Genomic DNA, 14,965 nt, shown 5'->3' on the forward strand with positions numbered 1-14,965 from the left:
TACTTTGCATCACATAGCCTAACATGCATCACAGCTAAGATCTTTGGTTGCTATGAAGGCCAGTCGTTAAATGGATGGTTGCTATGGCCAAAGTTCAGTTCTATCTCTGCCATTTTCAAGCGGGCATATCCTAGAATTCAAATTCTTATCGTATTTGAAACATCTCTATTTTACTTAGACTACTTCCATACAGTGGGTCCCATTAAGAAGTGGCCACTTCATTCGCGCTTACTGTGATTCACGCAGCAACATTATTAAATGAATCTGTCACCATATGCCTATGCCTACGTTTGCAAAGAGGAGAGCATTTTAATTTGATTCACAATGAAACGTTACATGTAATGTACACGTTGACAATAGGTTCGTTTTGGTTGTTGTTGGTGGTGTTACTGCATCTCTTAGTTATGCAATGCAAAATTGTTCCCTCGCAATTGGAAGCTGTAGACGCATTTCAAAACATCGCGACATGAAATGACATAAAAAAACTGTTTCTGAATAGGTCTTAGTGAGTTAGGAGTCCTCGCGACTTCTTTTAAGCTTGTCACCGACGTAGGTGCTTTAGGGCTAATGCTTTGTGAATTACTCTTAGTAAAAAAAAAATAGGAGTCCTAAAGTTACTAGTGCAAGCATCTCATATCAAATGACCATGGCATTACGCTAAGCAACAATAAATCCCATACATGGCAACATAGCCTACATCTCCTCCCTATTGATGGGTTTCATCAGGTCCCTTTCCACTGTAGGCTATTAATCAAGCACCATGCAGTCTGCATTGATAATCAAGGTGCTTGATTTTATACACCTGTGGAAAGGGACCTGATGAAACCCATGAATTAAGTTGCATAGGCTACAACTAGCCACATAAAAAATTAATGCTACTAAATCTCTGCTTAACATGCTAAATCTCCGCTTAGCATTCTAATAACAAAAGGGGCACATTTATGTTGACCACTACAACATGACTCATTATGTCTGTAACTCTATGTAACGGGTGGATCAAGTGTACTACATGTCCCAAGATCCCTGCCTATGCTCCGCCTTCACCTGGCTGCGAGGCTTACCTGACGTAGGGCATTCGTCTTTTTAAATTAATGACCCCGCGAAAGCTCACCTGTGCTGTCTTGCTGGGAGAATTGTTTGGTGTCGGCGTTTGGTGTCTGCTTTCTCGTTGCTGTCCCTCCGAACTCATCTGCTGTACCCTTTGTGTCGTTTCAGTCAACGCGTCTTTGGTATGTGTTACTTATTTTATCAGTATAAACAGACATTCACACTGGCGGGATGTTAATCCTGGTAATCACAACCAGTATTGCAGTATTGCTTTACCTCTGTCGTGGTGACTGATTCAGTGACACATAGCTTTATTCCACGTTGTATTTTGTTGCAGCTCAACCGTGTGTTTTTGCGACTAGCGACTGCGGTTGTGCCGGTAGCGCGACTCATCTCTGTAGCCTACGGCCTGGCTGTCTTACTGTGGTGATCCTAAGTTCCCGAACCTGGTAGGCATTTGTTTAGAATGTATTGTTGGTTGCCTACCCTTTGTCTAGTCACCCCAGATGCTCACTATATTCACTGAATAGTTTTACTGCTTGTATGATTATGTTTAAATAGCTCTTTTGAATGTTGTATGTCACTTGTGATTGATTATGTATTCAACTACTCATTTGGTATTGAACGCATATCTGACTAGTGGCATGTTATGCACCCTCACATTGGACTCCCGAGTTCAAATACAGAATTTGGTATCGATATGTGACAGTGTTCCTGAGATATGGACGACTTCCTGTTTTGGAGCTTCGCCACCGATTTCTTTTGGCTGTGACAGGCAAACGCTTTCGAAAATTTTGTGAGGCTTGGTCCAAGGATAATGTACGTCATGTTTCGTGGCGTTCGGACCAAATTTGTGACCTGTGAAAATTTAGTTTCGCTTTCTGTTCAATCCAATATGGCGGACAAACGACACGCCCACCTGATGTCATCTTCGTGAGCAACTTACACCGGTACTCACCGGACATTTTAAAGTTGGAACGGTGTCTCTGTCTCAAAGGGCCTAGGCGCTAGAGCTGACAAAAAATTAGGGAGACTGGAAAAATAAAACTTAAGAAGAACAATAAGTGTGCTGCTTTGCAAGCACACTTAATAAATATAACCGCAAGCGGTGATTTAACGGGGTCCGAGCAAAATGAACATGAGGTAGCATAGCTTTTTAGTTTACATATGCTTTGATTGTTTGGGCCCAATTGTTCAAAAAAACGTGATTGGATTTCGGTTATCGGATTTCCGTTACCGGATTTCGGCTATCGGATTGGATCAAATCTTGAAAATGGGTTGTTCAAAGGGAAACAAGGATCCTGAAATTGGATTAGATCACATAATCTATTCTTGGTTTTGATCTGGATAAAACCTTTGTGTTCAAAACTTTTGAGTTAGATTGGAATAAATTTGATCCATAAAATTAGGATTACCCTGTGCTGTAACATTATAGTGTGCTAACCTCCACAACCCAACAGTATTCTAACAGTACACTATTCTAGTGTGCTAATCTTTACAACCCAATAGTATTCTAACAATACTTGATTCTACAGGACTATGTATTTGTCGTGGATAAGATGAAGGGTTTGATAATGGAAGGCAGTGTTTCCTAGAGAATTTAATTGTATTTGTGGTGATAGGTGAAGGGGGGGGGGTTCTGTGTTGGAGTCAATAAGATACACAGCCTATAATCATACAGTTATACTTGCCTTGTGTGCTAACCTCCACAACCCAACAACATTCTATTCTAGTATGCTAACCTCAGGGGTGAAAGTAGTTTTTATTTCTTGGTGGTACTATGATATAGAGTTATAATGCGCGCCCAGAGCGCGCGCCGAAAATTTCACTTAGCCTAATTATTTATTATTTATTTATTTGTTTATTTACTGTATTACAGTCTACTTATCAAGCATTCACTAGGACTTCTTATCACTCTAGTATCACTCTTTAACCCACCTGCATCTGTTTTTGATTATGAATAAATTGCAAACACTTAATTTCAACATTTATTTATTTATTTAACCTAGTTACTCTGCTCGCTCCCACTTCCAATCAATTTTTTTTATATAGGCTACTGTATATCATGAAACACGTTTCTTTGAGTCATGCCTTTTTATTTGGGAGACTGCAACATACTTCTGTCCGCTAAAACACTTTCATTATTGCTGCGCAAGATCTGGTTAAGCCGTACACGCGCTGTCTGTCTTTTGTCTCTCCAGCAAAACACTGCACACATAAAAGCAGAATAGGCTATTGAAACATCTACATATTTTTCTTTGGCCTGTATGTTTTTTTTATTTGGGAGACTTTCCAAGAAACGTCCGTCTGCTAAAACATTTTGGATACCAGTGCACGTTGGCGCAATTACTGTAGGCACGCTATAGCTTGCTCGTTGTCTGTCCAGCTGCACGGGAGGTTTAGACACAATTCAGAACGATGTATATGAAATATATTTTGGGGGAAACGTGTTGCTTCTGGTAATTTGACATTAGCAGTTGTGTTGTCATGCTGAAAGTGCTATATTTTTCAGAGACAGTATAGTTTTCTTTCCGGTACGGCGTACCCTCTCCAAATATTTTAGTGGTACTCCGTACCGGCCAGTACCGGCTTACTTTCACCCCTGGCTAACCTCCACAACCCAACAGCATGTGAACTCTAATGCTTCAAGTGGGATTTGAACTCTCAACCTAAGGATCACCAGTACAAGGCATTATCCCACTGTCAATACCACATGTTAGCCAGTCACATTCACATGGTGAAAATGTGTATTGGTAAACACACAACAAGAAAAACTCCAAGCATACATTTGACAATAAAATGAAGGGCTTTCCTAAAAGAGTACAGCTGAAAACTTTTTGAAATTCTGGGGCAATTAGACATTTGTAGAGATGAACACTAATGGATGAAATATAAATATGATAGACATAATGATGAAGGAAAAATAGTAAACAAAGAAGTTCCCCTAAATGTAATAGAGAGTCCCGGCATTCTGATTCTTGGCAACTGATGAGAGTGAATGTTAATTGGCTGATGTCATTCAGATGTTGTTCAATGGTGTGAATCTTAAATGACAAATCCTAAAGCTCTAAGGGGGATTCGAACACTCAACCTAAAAAACATCAGTACAAAGCATTAGCCCACTGAGCCACTGACAATCATACACATTGGGCAGTCACATTCACATGGTGAAAATGTGTGTTGGTAAACACACAACAAGGAAAAACTCCAAGCATACATTTGACAATAAAATGAAGGGCTTTCCTGAAAGAGTACACCTGAAAACTTGTAGAAATTCTGGGGCAGACATTTGTAGAGAAGAACACTAATGGATGAAATATAAATATGATAGACTTAATGATGAAGGAAAAATAGTAAACAAAATAGTTCCCCTAAATGTCAGAGTGTCTCAGCATTCTGATTCTTGGCAACTAATGACTGTGTATTTTGATTGCATGATGTCATTCAGGTGCTGTTCAATTGTGTGTATCTTCAATAACCAATAGCATTCGAGCATGAGCCTAAAGCTTGACCAGGGATTCAAACTCTCAACCTAACAAACACCAGCACTAGGCATTATCCCACTGAGCCACTGTCAGTCCTAAATAATGGACAGTCACATTCACATGGTGAAAATGTGTGTTGGCAAACATACAACATCAAGAAAATTCCTAGCATACATTTGACAATAGAATTAAGGGCTTTATAAAAAAAGAGTAGAGATCTGAAAATGTGCACTGTTAATGGTATCCACCTAATGATGGTTGTATGGTTGTTATCCAAGGAAAAAAAATACTCATATAGGAATATAGGTGATATAGGAGAAATGGGCTGAGTGGTCGAACTTTATTGGCCTATATCTGTGAAATGGAACAACATATCCAAATTATTTTGATAACTTGTGTGAGGCTTGGTTTAAACATTGTCTGTGAGAATTTTGGTGAAGATGTGATAATTTTTGAAGCCTGTGAAACTTTTTATGATGTTTGGCTTTTCTCTGAAATTGTGGCAAAAGTAAACATTTTTAGAGCATAAGACCAGGGTGAAAAAGATGCATCTGAATTTAGAGATTAATATGATGAAAGAATTTTGAGTCTAGGTCAATTTGTTAAGGAGAAATAAGCGTTTTTGACAAGAGCGCCACCTTTGGGTGCAGTACCCCAAATTTTGGGTTATGGGTAGTGGGGGGTACTGGTAACAATACTTGAAAATGTCAAGTTTCGAGGACTTACGGTTTAAGTGGTGTAACTGTATTGGCCTATATCTCTGAAATGGAACGAAATATCAAAATTCTGAGCAGTAACTTTTGTGAGGCTTGATCTAAACATTGTCTGTGAGAAGATTTGATTCTTTTTTAAGAGTGTGAAACTTTTTATAATGTTTGGCTTTTCCATGAAATTGTGTCAAAAGTAAACATTTTTAGACCATAAGACCAGGGCCAAAAATATGCATCTGAGTTTAGAGATTAATATTATGAAAGAATTTTGAGTCTAGGTCAATCTGGTAAGGAGAGATTAGCATAATTCACTTTTTTTTCTAATAGCGCCACCTTTGGGTGCAGTACCCCAAATGTTGGGTTATGGGTAGAGGGGGGGTACTGAAAATTTGAAGAGTTTTGGAGTTACGGTTTAGGCTGCAGTATGACTTTTACAGAATTTTGGCCAAAAATTAACGGTACAGAAACAATATGAGTCCTGCAGCTACGCTGCTCGGACCCCTAATAATAAGAAAACTTAAGAAGAACAATAAGTGTGCTGCTTTGCAAGCACATACTTAACTAGATGTACCGCATAGCGGTACAAAATATGACCGCCGCTCAGTCCTGTACATCCGTTCCGCGAAAATAAATCACACTTCAATTTGTCTCCATATTTTACTCCATCCCCCACTCTTGAAACTTTTGTGTATGCTTGTTTGGCATGCCTGAGTGTGTGTGTGCGGCTGCACAGAGAGTAGCCTACTGGTGCTGAAAAGGTGAATAGATTGTAGAATAGCCAAAGAAGATGTAGCATTGTTATAAAACCTTTAACATCTCTAAACAATCACAAGTAGGGCAGTTCATCACAGTTCATCCATTGCAACTGGATTGATGAAAGGTCAATTACACCTGTAGGCTACATTGTATTTGGGAAAAGCAAAAGGTATCAGCATAATGTTATTTATTTATTTATTTATTTATAAACAAAATACATTTTTGTTTGCGCCATCTAGTGGACAAACGACTACTTATCGCCAATACTGGAAATGCAGCCATGATGATGATGATGAATATATATTTTGGCTTTCTTTTAATCCTACTGAATTTGTAATTATGTATCGGCCGTTCTAATACCGATAGTATGTGGGTGCCTGTGTGTGTGTGCATGTGTATATGTGTGCACCGCCATCTACAGGCCAATGAGTGTACAGTCACTAAATGTACACATAATCTATTTTTTTAAGACCCCCCCATGGATGAAATTCTACGAAACTTGGCATACCCCCAGAGAATGCCAGGTCAATCATACAAATAAAATTTGGTGCAGTTCTGAACATCTTAACTGAAGATAGGGGCGATTAAAGCAGAATAATATTGCATTTTCATTTTTTACCGGGGAGGTGCAAATCACAAATGAGTGATTATGGGCCAGATTGATGTGGGCCCTTGAGACCAACATACCATAAAAGATTCTTCATCCTCGGTGCCACGGTTCAGGTTCAAAAACTGCTTTTTTTGCGGTTCGGGGGGCCCAGCACGGGGGGGGGGGGGGGGGGGGGGGGGGAGTGGACCCCGGGAACGAAACGAAATTTTTCCGTAAAGGTCTAGTGGGGCTACATACCCACCAAATTTCATGTGTCCCGGTGGTTCGGTGTCCCGGGTATCGTTGACCAAAAATGACCAAAAATTCAGGAAGTAGATGACGGAAAAAAAAAAAAAAACTTTGACAATCCCTATATGACCCTATATGACCGCTTCGCTAGCTTCGCTAGCGGCGGTCATAATTAGCTCTCCAAGTACTACCACCATTATTACTGGCATTAAAATGCAGTAGCGTAGGCCAGTTTAACATAATTACTACACGTTTTGTGTCGTTTGTTGTTGGTGGAAGCATCAGTCACTTCTGCTGGGCTTATTGTCACCTACTTCCGTTTCGGCTCGACATATTCACCACCCTTATCTTTCCAATACATCCTATGATTTGGAGCCATGATTACATGAATGTTTCTGATCCATCATGTTTGCTTCCTTTTCCTTTGCTGCCATCACAGCTTTGCTTGTCAACCATTTGCTAATGCTCCATACAGTTAAACTATGAAAGACAAAAAATAGTTTAAATTTAACTTCAGTGATCGCGTGGTTAAGGATTTTGCATTTTATATATTTTGATATAATTTTAAGTGTCATCTTTATTTAAAAAAAAAAAAAATAAAAAAAAATTGGAGACTCTTGGAGTACCACTAGAAGGAGTCCGCGTACCACAGTTTAGGAACCACTGTCTAGTGTAATTATGAAGGCTATAAAATAAACAAATAACTCTAATCGCATACATGAAGTTGAACCGGCTCTGCATGAATTCAACGAGTTTCACATGCAGAACCCATGTTTCATTAGTGTAAGTTCCTACCCGGGACGTTGTGTCTGGCGTACATTTCCCTCCAAACACTGCCCTTGGTTTCCTCTGCGAGGTGAAATACTCTCCAGTTGAGTTGGTGTCGGTTGTGTTTGAAGCAAGGCACTTTAACTCCTGTCTTTAAAGATGGGGCTTCTCCCCGAAGAAGCAAAGGTGCTCCCTCCACCTGGGATTGCGAACAGAAATTCAGTTTGGCTCGGCATGACTGGTTTGTTGACATCAATGCTGCACAACACTCTGAACCGAAGGCCTGCCCTGGTGTCCGGTGAGTGATATAGTGATAGCTAACGTTAGCCACAATTGCTAGCTGCGGATTTTATTTTTATAAGTAAAGCGTACAGTCAATTTAGATTGATTCGAAAATTAATTGTTGAGTTATTGAAATAACAGCTGGTTGACACTTTAACAAACATGGTTGAATTAACGGTTGTTAACGTTAGCTTATCGTAAGGTAGCACTACAGGCAGACAGAAATGTTATATTGTCTTGAACGTTAAGTTAATGTCATTCAAGTTAGCGTTATACGTCTTATAAACAAAATAAACACATGGTTCTTTCAAACCAAAGACCAGAGTTGGACGAGAGTGACCTGTGTTCAGCCCTTGGGCAATTCAAACCAAGTGAACGTGGGTGCTCTGTCTAGGCTACTCCAGAAGTCATATAATGTCACAATTACAAAAGAAATGCGCCAGGGTGGGTTGGAGTTTGGAGTACAGACATGCCACCTTTTCCGCCTACTCGGAGTTAGCAGGCCTGAAGGCCATTCACACCTACATTGACCCTGGATGTACATTGGTTCAACCCAGGTAGAGAGATGGGTTGCCAAACAACACTGGTCAAAGCCTTGGTGTGAAAGTGAAAGGAGTGTATTAGCCCTGTAGGGAGTCCATATTCTTTTTATTTGTAAAAGTGTCAGTGTTCACAATCAGCTAGTTTTGATAGCAAACTACCTAATGGTAAGGTAATGTGATGAGTGTGGCTTTAAAACAGACAATACAGTGTACCTGGTATTGTCATAAATCCTGACATCATTTGTTGTATTCCAGTAGGCTTAAATAATGTGATTAGTAGTATTGGCTGAATCGAATTGCTGCTTCCAATTGGCATGTGTAGTTCAGATGTATAGTCTACTCGGACTGGATTGCAAGTAAACATGTTTTCTCCTCTGAAGGTCTCCATCGGCACACCCTGCTTGCAACGGTGGGGTGGTTTGTTGGCTATCACGTCACCAAAATTGTGAATTACAAGCAAGCCAAACTGGACCGGGACATGATGTCATATATCCGATCCCACCCTGAAGAATTTCCTGAAAAAGGTAACCTCAAGTCTATGATTATCTCCCACATTGTTTTGTATTTTGATGCATCTGAAGAGGCCATACTAAATATATGTTAAGTTTCTGACATTATGTCATTTCTGTCATTTTGTTTCTGCAGAGAGGAGGACATATGCTGAGATTGTGGAGCCTTTTCATGCAATCCGTTGATGCATCCAAGAATGCAAGTGTAGACGTTCCACGGATGGGTGTAGTCTACTGTTGTGTGATACACTGCTTCTAATACAATGTATTATATTATACGTCATATAAAGAATAAATATTGTTGTCCATATTTGGTCATTGTTTTGTACTATATGAGAGATATATGATATGTCAGATGTTGATTCATTTTGAATAGTACTGTGCAAAAGTCTTAGGCCCCTTACATCTGTTGCTTTACCAATGCTTCAAGGACCATATATTTACAGTACATACCACTGTTTTCATCAGAATAAGGAAATACGGTGTATGTACACAATATTTAAGAAACACAAAACATTCAGTTTTTTTTCTGGTTCCATTCTAATTTCAGTCTCAGGCCTCCACTGGATTTGTTTGGGGCATCCGTAGCCCACTGGATAGGGAATCCGAAAGGTGGCCGGTTTGATCCCTGACTGGTAGGGAAAATGTGGGTGGGGGGAGTGATTGAACAGCTCTCTCCCACATCCACGGATGAGGTGCCCTTGAGCAAGGCACCTAACCCCCAACTGCTCCCCGGGTGCCAGGATTTAGGCTGCCCACTGTTCTGGGTGTGTATGTGTGCTCCTAGTGTGTTCACTGCACTGAGGGTGTGTGTGCGTGTTTGAATGGGTGTACACTTTGTATGTGAGTGTGTTGTACACTACCCCGGATGGGTGAAATGCAGAGAACAAATTCCTTATAAGTATACTTGGCCCATAAACCTCATTTACATTAACACTGTTATAATGACGAATCTTGCAAAGGGGAAGCTTTGAAAGGGCAGCCATTCCCCACCCAGGCCAATGATCCTGGGCATGTCTAGCCTGCTAGAAGCTGCTGGCAAGTCCAGCTGTGATGGTATCTCAAGATCAGTTGTTGACTTCACCGTGGCTCACCCAAAAGCTGCCCCTGCCCCTGCGGTGTTATGAAGAGCATATTGGCCAGGCACAATGAGGAGGGTCCACCCAAAACGTACTGTATGTCTCTGGTGACCCTCTTCCTTGTAAACCCACGTGGGAATATAGTCTTAGTTCACCTCAAATATTTTTCCATGCCTTTCCCACTTTAGCTGAGGAATAAACTCTTGCAGCTGTAGGTCACTGATAAGATCTTCGATCTGTCAAATGTGTACTCTGCTTCTTCCCACCTCTAATACCAATGTGTCAGAACCAGCAACTTCAACAGCTTGTGAGATTTGTTATAATAGCATTGCTTAAACAACAAATATAATGCTGACCTAAAGGTAACTGCAGACTGGGCAGACTTCAAAGCACTAGCAATGCCACTGACTGGCCACTTAGTTAGTTGTTTTGTGTAACCTTTGCATGGATTTTTTCACTTGATATAATAAGGGTATATTTTCCCTGCAGTTTGTGAGTTCTTGAAAACATTTAATTAGATAAACCATTGTTGTTTGTTGGCTAAAAATACATGCAGGAAATTAGACCCAGTTTGTTTTGAAAACATCTTGGCTACCAGTCTATTTAATGTATGCCCGCCAGGTGGCAGTAGCTGACTTGAATAACTTAAAGGAGGTTAAAACTCTAGGTTAAAACTCTAGTGGTTTGTGAGTTTATCTGATACTGGTGTTGATACATATCAACAGCAGCTCATGGCAATTCAGAGGAGAATTGTGATGAGCTTCATCCCTTCAAAACAGTTTGACAATAGAAATGGATTGCTGTTGTTACTACTGTAGAGATAGGAATGGCTTTGTGGAAGGTATATGATAAAACAAATACAGAGACTCGGAGCTGAAACAACCATTACTTTACTTCACTTTTACAAACTCTGCTACTTTCCATAAAGCTTATGTAAACACATTGACTGGTATGGTTGGCTCTCAAGGTTGTTTTCTGAAAGATGTATTGTTCAAGAAACACATTGTTACATAAGTCATTAAGAAGAGAGATGTAGCTTATTGGCTGCATGTTACAATCGGTCTTCAGCGTTACTTTTTTTAGTTGCTAATGCCAATGATGTCCATGTATTTGGCTGTGAGGTTCTTGGAGCTCTTGGTGAGGTGGCCCATGACTGTGAACAGCCCCTTGAGGTGGAACCGAAAGAGCACATCGGGGTCAGCGTCCAGTAGGGGCTCCAGGCTCTTGTGCAGGCCGGCCTGACCTCTGACCTTGGTGTCGTCGTGGGGACTGACGAGGCCGCTGTCCACCGTGTTGCGTATGGACTTGAGCATCAGGTAGCACTCGTACAGGTCCTTGGCGTCCTCGAAGGCGGTGTCCTGCTCCAACACATCATCGGACGGCACCTCACGCAGCAGGCTGGGGATGAGCACCGTCTGCTCCATGTTATGCACGGCCATACTGTAGCGCTTCAGCAACAGCAGCAGGGAGTTGCGACTCAGCTTGGCTTCGGCAGACTGCATGGTTCCTGGATGTTTTGAGGGGCGCTTGTCCTGTCGGTGTCCAAATGTGTTGTTGGTGGTGGTGGTGACAAGACAGGCAGCCAGCAGTGCCTTGAGCTTCTCAGGGCTCTGCATTTATAGGTGCACAATGGTAGGGGTGGAAGGGGTGGGTTGCTCCCACCAGTTGGGTAATGCAATAGCCTGATTTTGGAGAGAACACTGGCTGCCAGAGTGATGCAAGCTCTCCCACGGGTGTTTGACTTTGACGAGGTTTTACTTTGGCTCAGGGTTTCTGCCAAGGTCACCAGACAGAAGGCACAGTGGAGGGCAATGAACTGTCACGCAAGTTTAGCTTGGCCCATCTCAACCATGCAATGTGTCATTGTACTCGATGGAGTAAGAGTCTTCTCCCAAGCATTGTTCTGTTTGCTTTCCTTTGACTATGCCATGGCATGTAAGGATACCTATGTGATTTGTTTGATAGAAGCTAAGTAGTTTGGTAGAAGCTAGATACTATTAATATAAAAAGAAAGTGAAAAACTAATCTCAAATATTTTTTTATAGAATAAGGTTACAGGTTTATTATAAGATGATACATGCATTATCTGTGGATAAGATTGTCTAATGATGGACCTAGAAAAAAGTATAGGTAATCTCTTAAGAAAACTTTTAAATACAATAGCGTTTACTCTTTAACGGCTTCAGTATATGATCCCTATTGTAAAACTCTATAAATGTTGAAATGCTTATAGTGCTGAAGGCCGGTTTGTTTTGGCAGGGTTACTGCCGTACAGTTTGAGTCGTGCATCTCTTATCTGTCCAGGACCTTTTTGCTCTGGAATCATTTGAAAAAAAGCAAACAAAGACAGTTGGCTAGCTCACTTTTTTATTTGCTCACAAGCTATGTCCAAATGTATGTTAATAGACTATTGTATGTATTTAGTTTGACTTCTTTGTGGTTAAATAAGTTCATGTTAAAAGTACCTAAAGGGATATTATAAAAATATAATATTTTGAATTCATGCCAATAATGTGTTGAATATGTGTTCTTTATGTGGATTTAAAAATATCAACAGTGCCTGCTTCCCTGCTTTCATGCACAGTGCACAGAAGGCAAATGCTCTTTGACAAACTGATTCTCTCTTAACAGATGGAATGACCAAGAGACCAGCATAGAAAAAATACAATTTGTGTTGCAGGTGATTTCATTATGGAGAAAAGAATGGGTGACAATACAGGGACAGCCGTGGCCTACTGGTTAGGGCTTGTAACCGAAGGGTTGCCGGTTCGATCCCCGACCCAGTAGGAAAAAAATGGGCGGGGGAAGTGGTTGAGCACTGCTCTCCTATGCCCACATCCACGGCTGAAGTGTCCTTGAGCAAGCTTGAGCAAGGGTTGAGCACCTAACCCCTCACTGCTCCCTGAGCGCCGCTGTAGCAGGCAGCTCACTGCTCCGGGTTAGTGTGTGCTTCACCTCACTGTCACTGTGTGTGGTGTGTGTTTCACTAATTCACAGATTGGGACAAATGCATAGACCAAATTTCCCTCACGGGATCAAAAGAGTATAATACTTATACTAGACACAGCCCTGTGTATTTAAAACACTGCTGCTGATTTAAGACTGTTCACTCTGACGTGTTTGGTGTTGAAAGTGTTCTTAATCTATTACAGCAGGGTTGTGTTATACAGTATGTTGTGTATGTGCTTGGGTAAGAGTGGTTCAGGCTACTATTCTGTAAATGCCTTGAAACAGTAATAATAGTTGATAGGTACCACAAATAAATATTTTAAAATGTTGTCATTAATTCATATATTCTTTCATAATTCTAAATTTTATTTGTGTCTGGATTCTTGCTAGCCTGGAAACCAGGCGAATCTGAGAGTTCATTGTCCAGGCTAGAATATTGGAGTCTTTGGGAGGATGTTTGACAAGAAGACTTCTTTCAACAAAAAAGTTATGAAACTGAGACATTTCACCATTCCTAGTTGTGAAAGTTAATCCCCAGATTCTAAACCAGCAAGGCCTGCCAAGTAATCAGGAAAGAATACAGAATACCCCTGATAATATGATGAGACTAAGGCCTCTGTATTATATGTACAACAGAGGGCCTCAGCCAAGGTATACACTTCTCATCAGTATCTGAAGATTCTCTAGTGTCCATAGCCTGTTTCTGGTATCTGTACTTAACAAATGTTTCTTTCATCCATGGCTCTGTAGCCAAAACAATGGCTAATGACTGAAATGCTGTTGAGAAGAGGTATTACAAATCTGTAACTACATGCAGCTATTACAATTAAATGCACTTTACTTACTTTACATGCAGTGCTCCTTATGATTACATAGATGAATGGACAATGGCATTATTTGCCCGGGTGGCCAAAAAGTCACACCACTGCTTCCCAATTTAAACTGTTTGCATCATACAGACTGATTATATCAGGCACCCAAGGCCTGATCACAATGCTGCTAAATGCATCTCCTGTGTCCTTTGATCATTTGACTCAGCCCTTCACCAGGGTCAGAGAGACTCAAGATGAGTGGTATTTTGTACTGTAATGTAAAATATTAATGTTTGGTCTCTAATTGATCCTTGTTATATTGGCAGCAGTCTGATCATGGTTTCATTACAATCTGAAATATGTGCCATATTTTTATAGCCCAGCTAGTCCAATGTGATCTCCTTGATTAATGGTGTTATAGTGTTATTTTAGGGCCTCACAGGGATTGGTCACTGGCAAATGCATATGAGTTTTGGCGTATAAAACCAAACACCCGAGAGTGTTGGGGAAATTGGCTTCTCTTCTCCGTCCTGCTCATCTACTCTTTCACACTCTTTGTCACACCCCTTTTCTCTCACTCATTCATCCCAGGTTTGGTTTTGTGTTTACTTGACATCTGTAACATTTAAGCTAATGTGTATTGCAGTATTAAACTGCTGATCTACCATACCGTTGCCCTTGCTCTGTTCCTTGATCTACCATACCATGCCCTTGCGTTTAACATTTGGTTTATAACCTGTTTAGTGATATTGTAGGTTATTTACTAATTATGGAGTCAGATTACATGTGTTTTCTACAATATTCACAAGTCTAATGCATCTTACTGTCCCATAAAGTTATGACACACCTGAACCTTCCCGTCAGCTGTTTTCCAGCCGTCACCGTCAAAGGGGCTGTTCCAACATTTTGACGGTCTTAACAATTTCACAGTCAAATATTCATTTTATTTTGCTTTTTGTCATGGCTAAAATTGTTGGTATACTCTTCCATGGAAATGTTTTTGACTCAAACAAATGAAAATGGCACGTACAAAAATGATGGTACCCATTACCCAATAGTGTGTTGCACAAGCAATCACTGCCAACAAGTGTTTTGTGTAGCTTTTAATGACACTTTGCAACTATCAACAGGTATTGTGGCCCACATTTCCTGTCCTCCAGCTCTTTCCAGAGATTCAATGGGATTCAG

The 14,965-nt window shown here is 40.6% G+C and overlaps 2 protein-coding genes across 2 annotated transcripts; one reads left to right on the plus strand and one right to left on the minus strand.

Moving 5' to 3' along the window:
* The first annotated feature begins 7,648 nt into the window (after positions 1–7,648).
* ndufc2 (NADH:ubiquinone oxidoreductase subunit C2) lies at positions 7,649–9,247 on the plus strand. Its single transcript, XM_042064744.1, has 3 exons — positions 7,649–7,902; positions 8,809–8,952; positions 9,074–9,247. Exons 1-3 carry the CDS (start codon positions 7,764–7,766, stop codon positions 9,121–9,123), a joined length of 333 nt encoding a protein of 110 aa, XP_041920678.1. The 5' UTR covers positions 7,649–7,763; the 3' UTR covers positions 9,124–9,247.
* Positions 9,248–10,890: 1,643 nt separating this feature from the next.
* On the minus strand, positions 10,891–11,647 carry LOC121684670 (thyroid hormone responsive). Its single transcript, XM_042064743.1, has one exon. The coding sequence runs from the start codon at positions 11,630–11,632 to the stop codon at positions 11,096–11,098; it is 537 nt and encodes a 178-aa protein (XP_041920677.1). The 5' UTR covers positions 11,633–11,647; the 3' UTR covers positions 10,891–11,095.
* Positions 11,648–14,965: the final 3,318 nt, after the last annotated feature.

This window comes from Alosa sapidissima, chromosome 15, assembly GCF_018492685.1.
Source record: "Alosa sapidissima isolate fAloSap1 chromosome 15, fAloSap1.pri, whole genome shotgun sequence".
Classification (NCBI taxonomy): Eukaryota; Metazoa; Chordata; class Actinopteri; order Clupeiformes; family Clupeidae; genus Alosa; species Alosa sapidissima.

Excerpts from the sequence above, each read along its gene's own strand:
- ndufc2 (XM_042064744.1), top strand. The coding sequence starts at position 7,764 with ATGGGGCTTCTCCCCGAAGAAGCAAAGGTGCTCCCTCCACCTGGGATT. Across the intron at positions 7,903-8,808 it reads AAGGCCTGCCCTGGTGTCCG|GTCTCCATCGGCACACCCTG; the intron begins GTGAGTGATATA and ends TCTCCTCTGAAG. Across the intron at positions 8,953-9,073 it reads TGAAGAATTTCCTGAAAAAG|AGAGGAGGACATATGCTGAG; the intron begins GTAACCTCAAGT and ends TTGTTTCTGCAG.
- LOC121684670 (XM_042064743.1), bottom strand. The coding sequence starts at position 11,632 with ATGCAGAGCCCTGAGAAGCTCAAGGCACTGCTGGCTGCCTGTCTTGTC.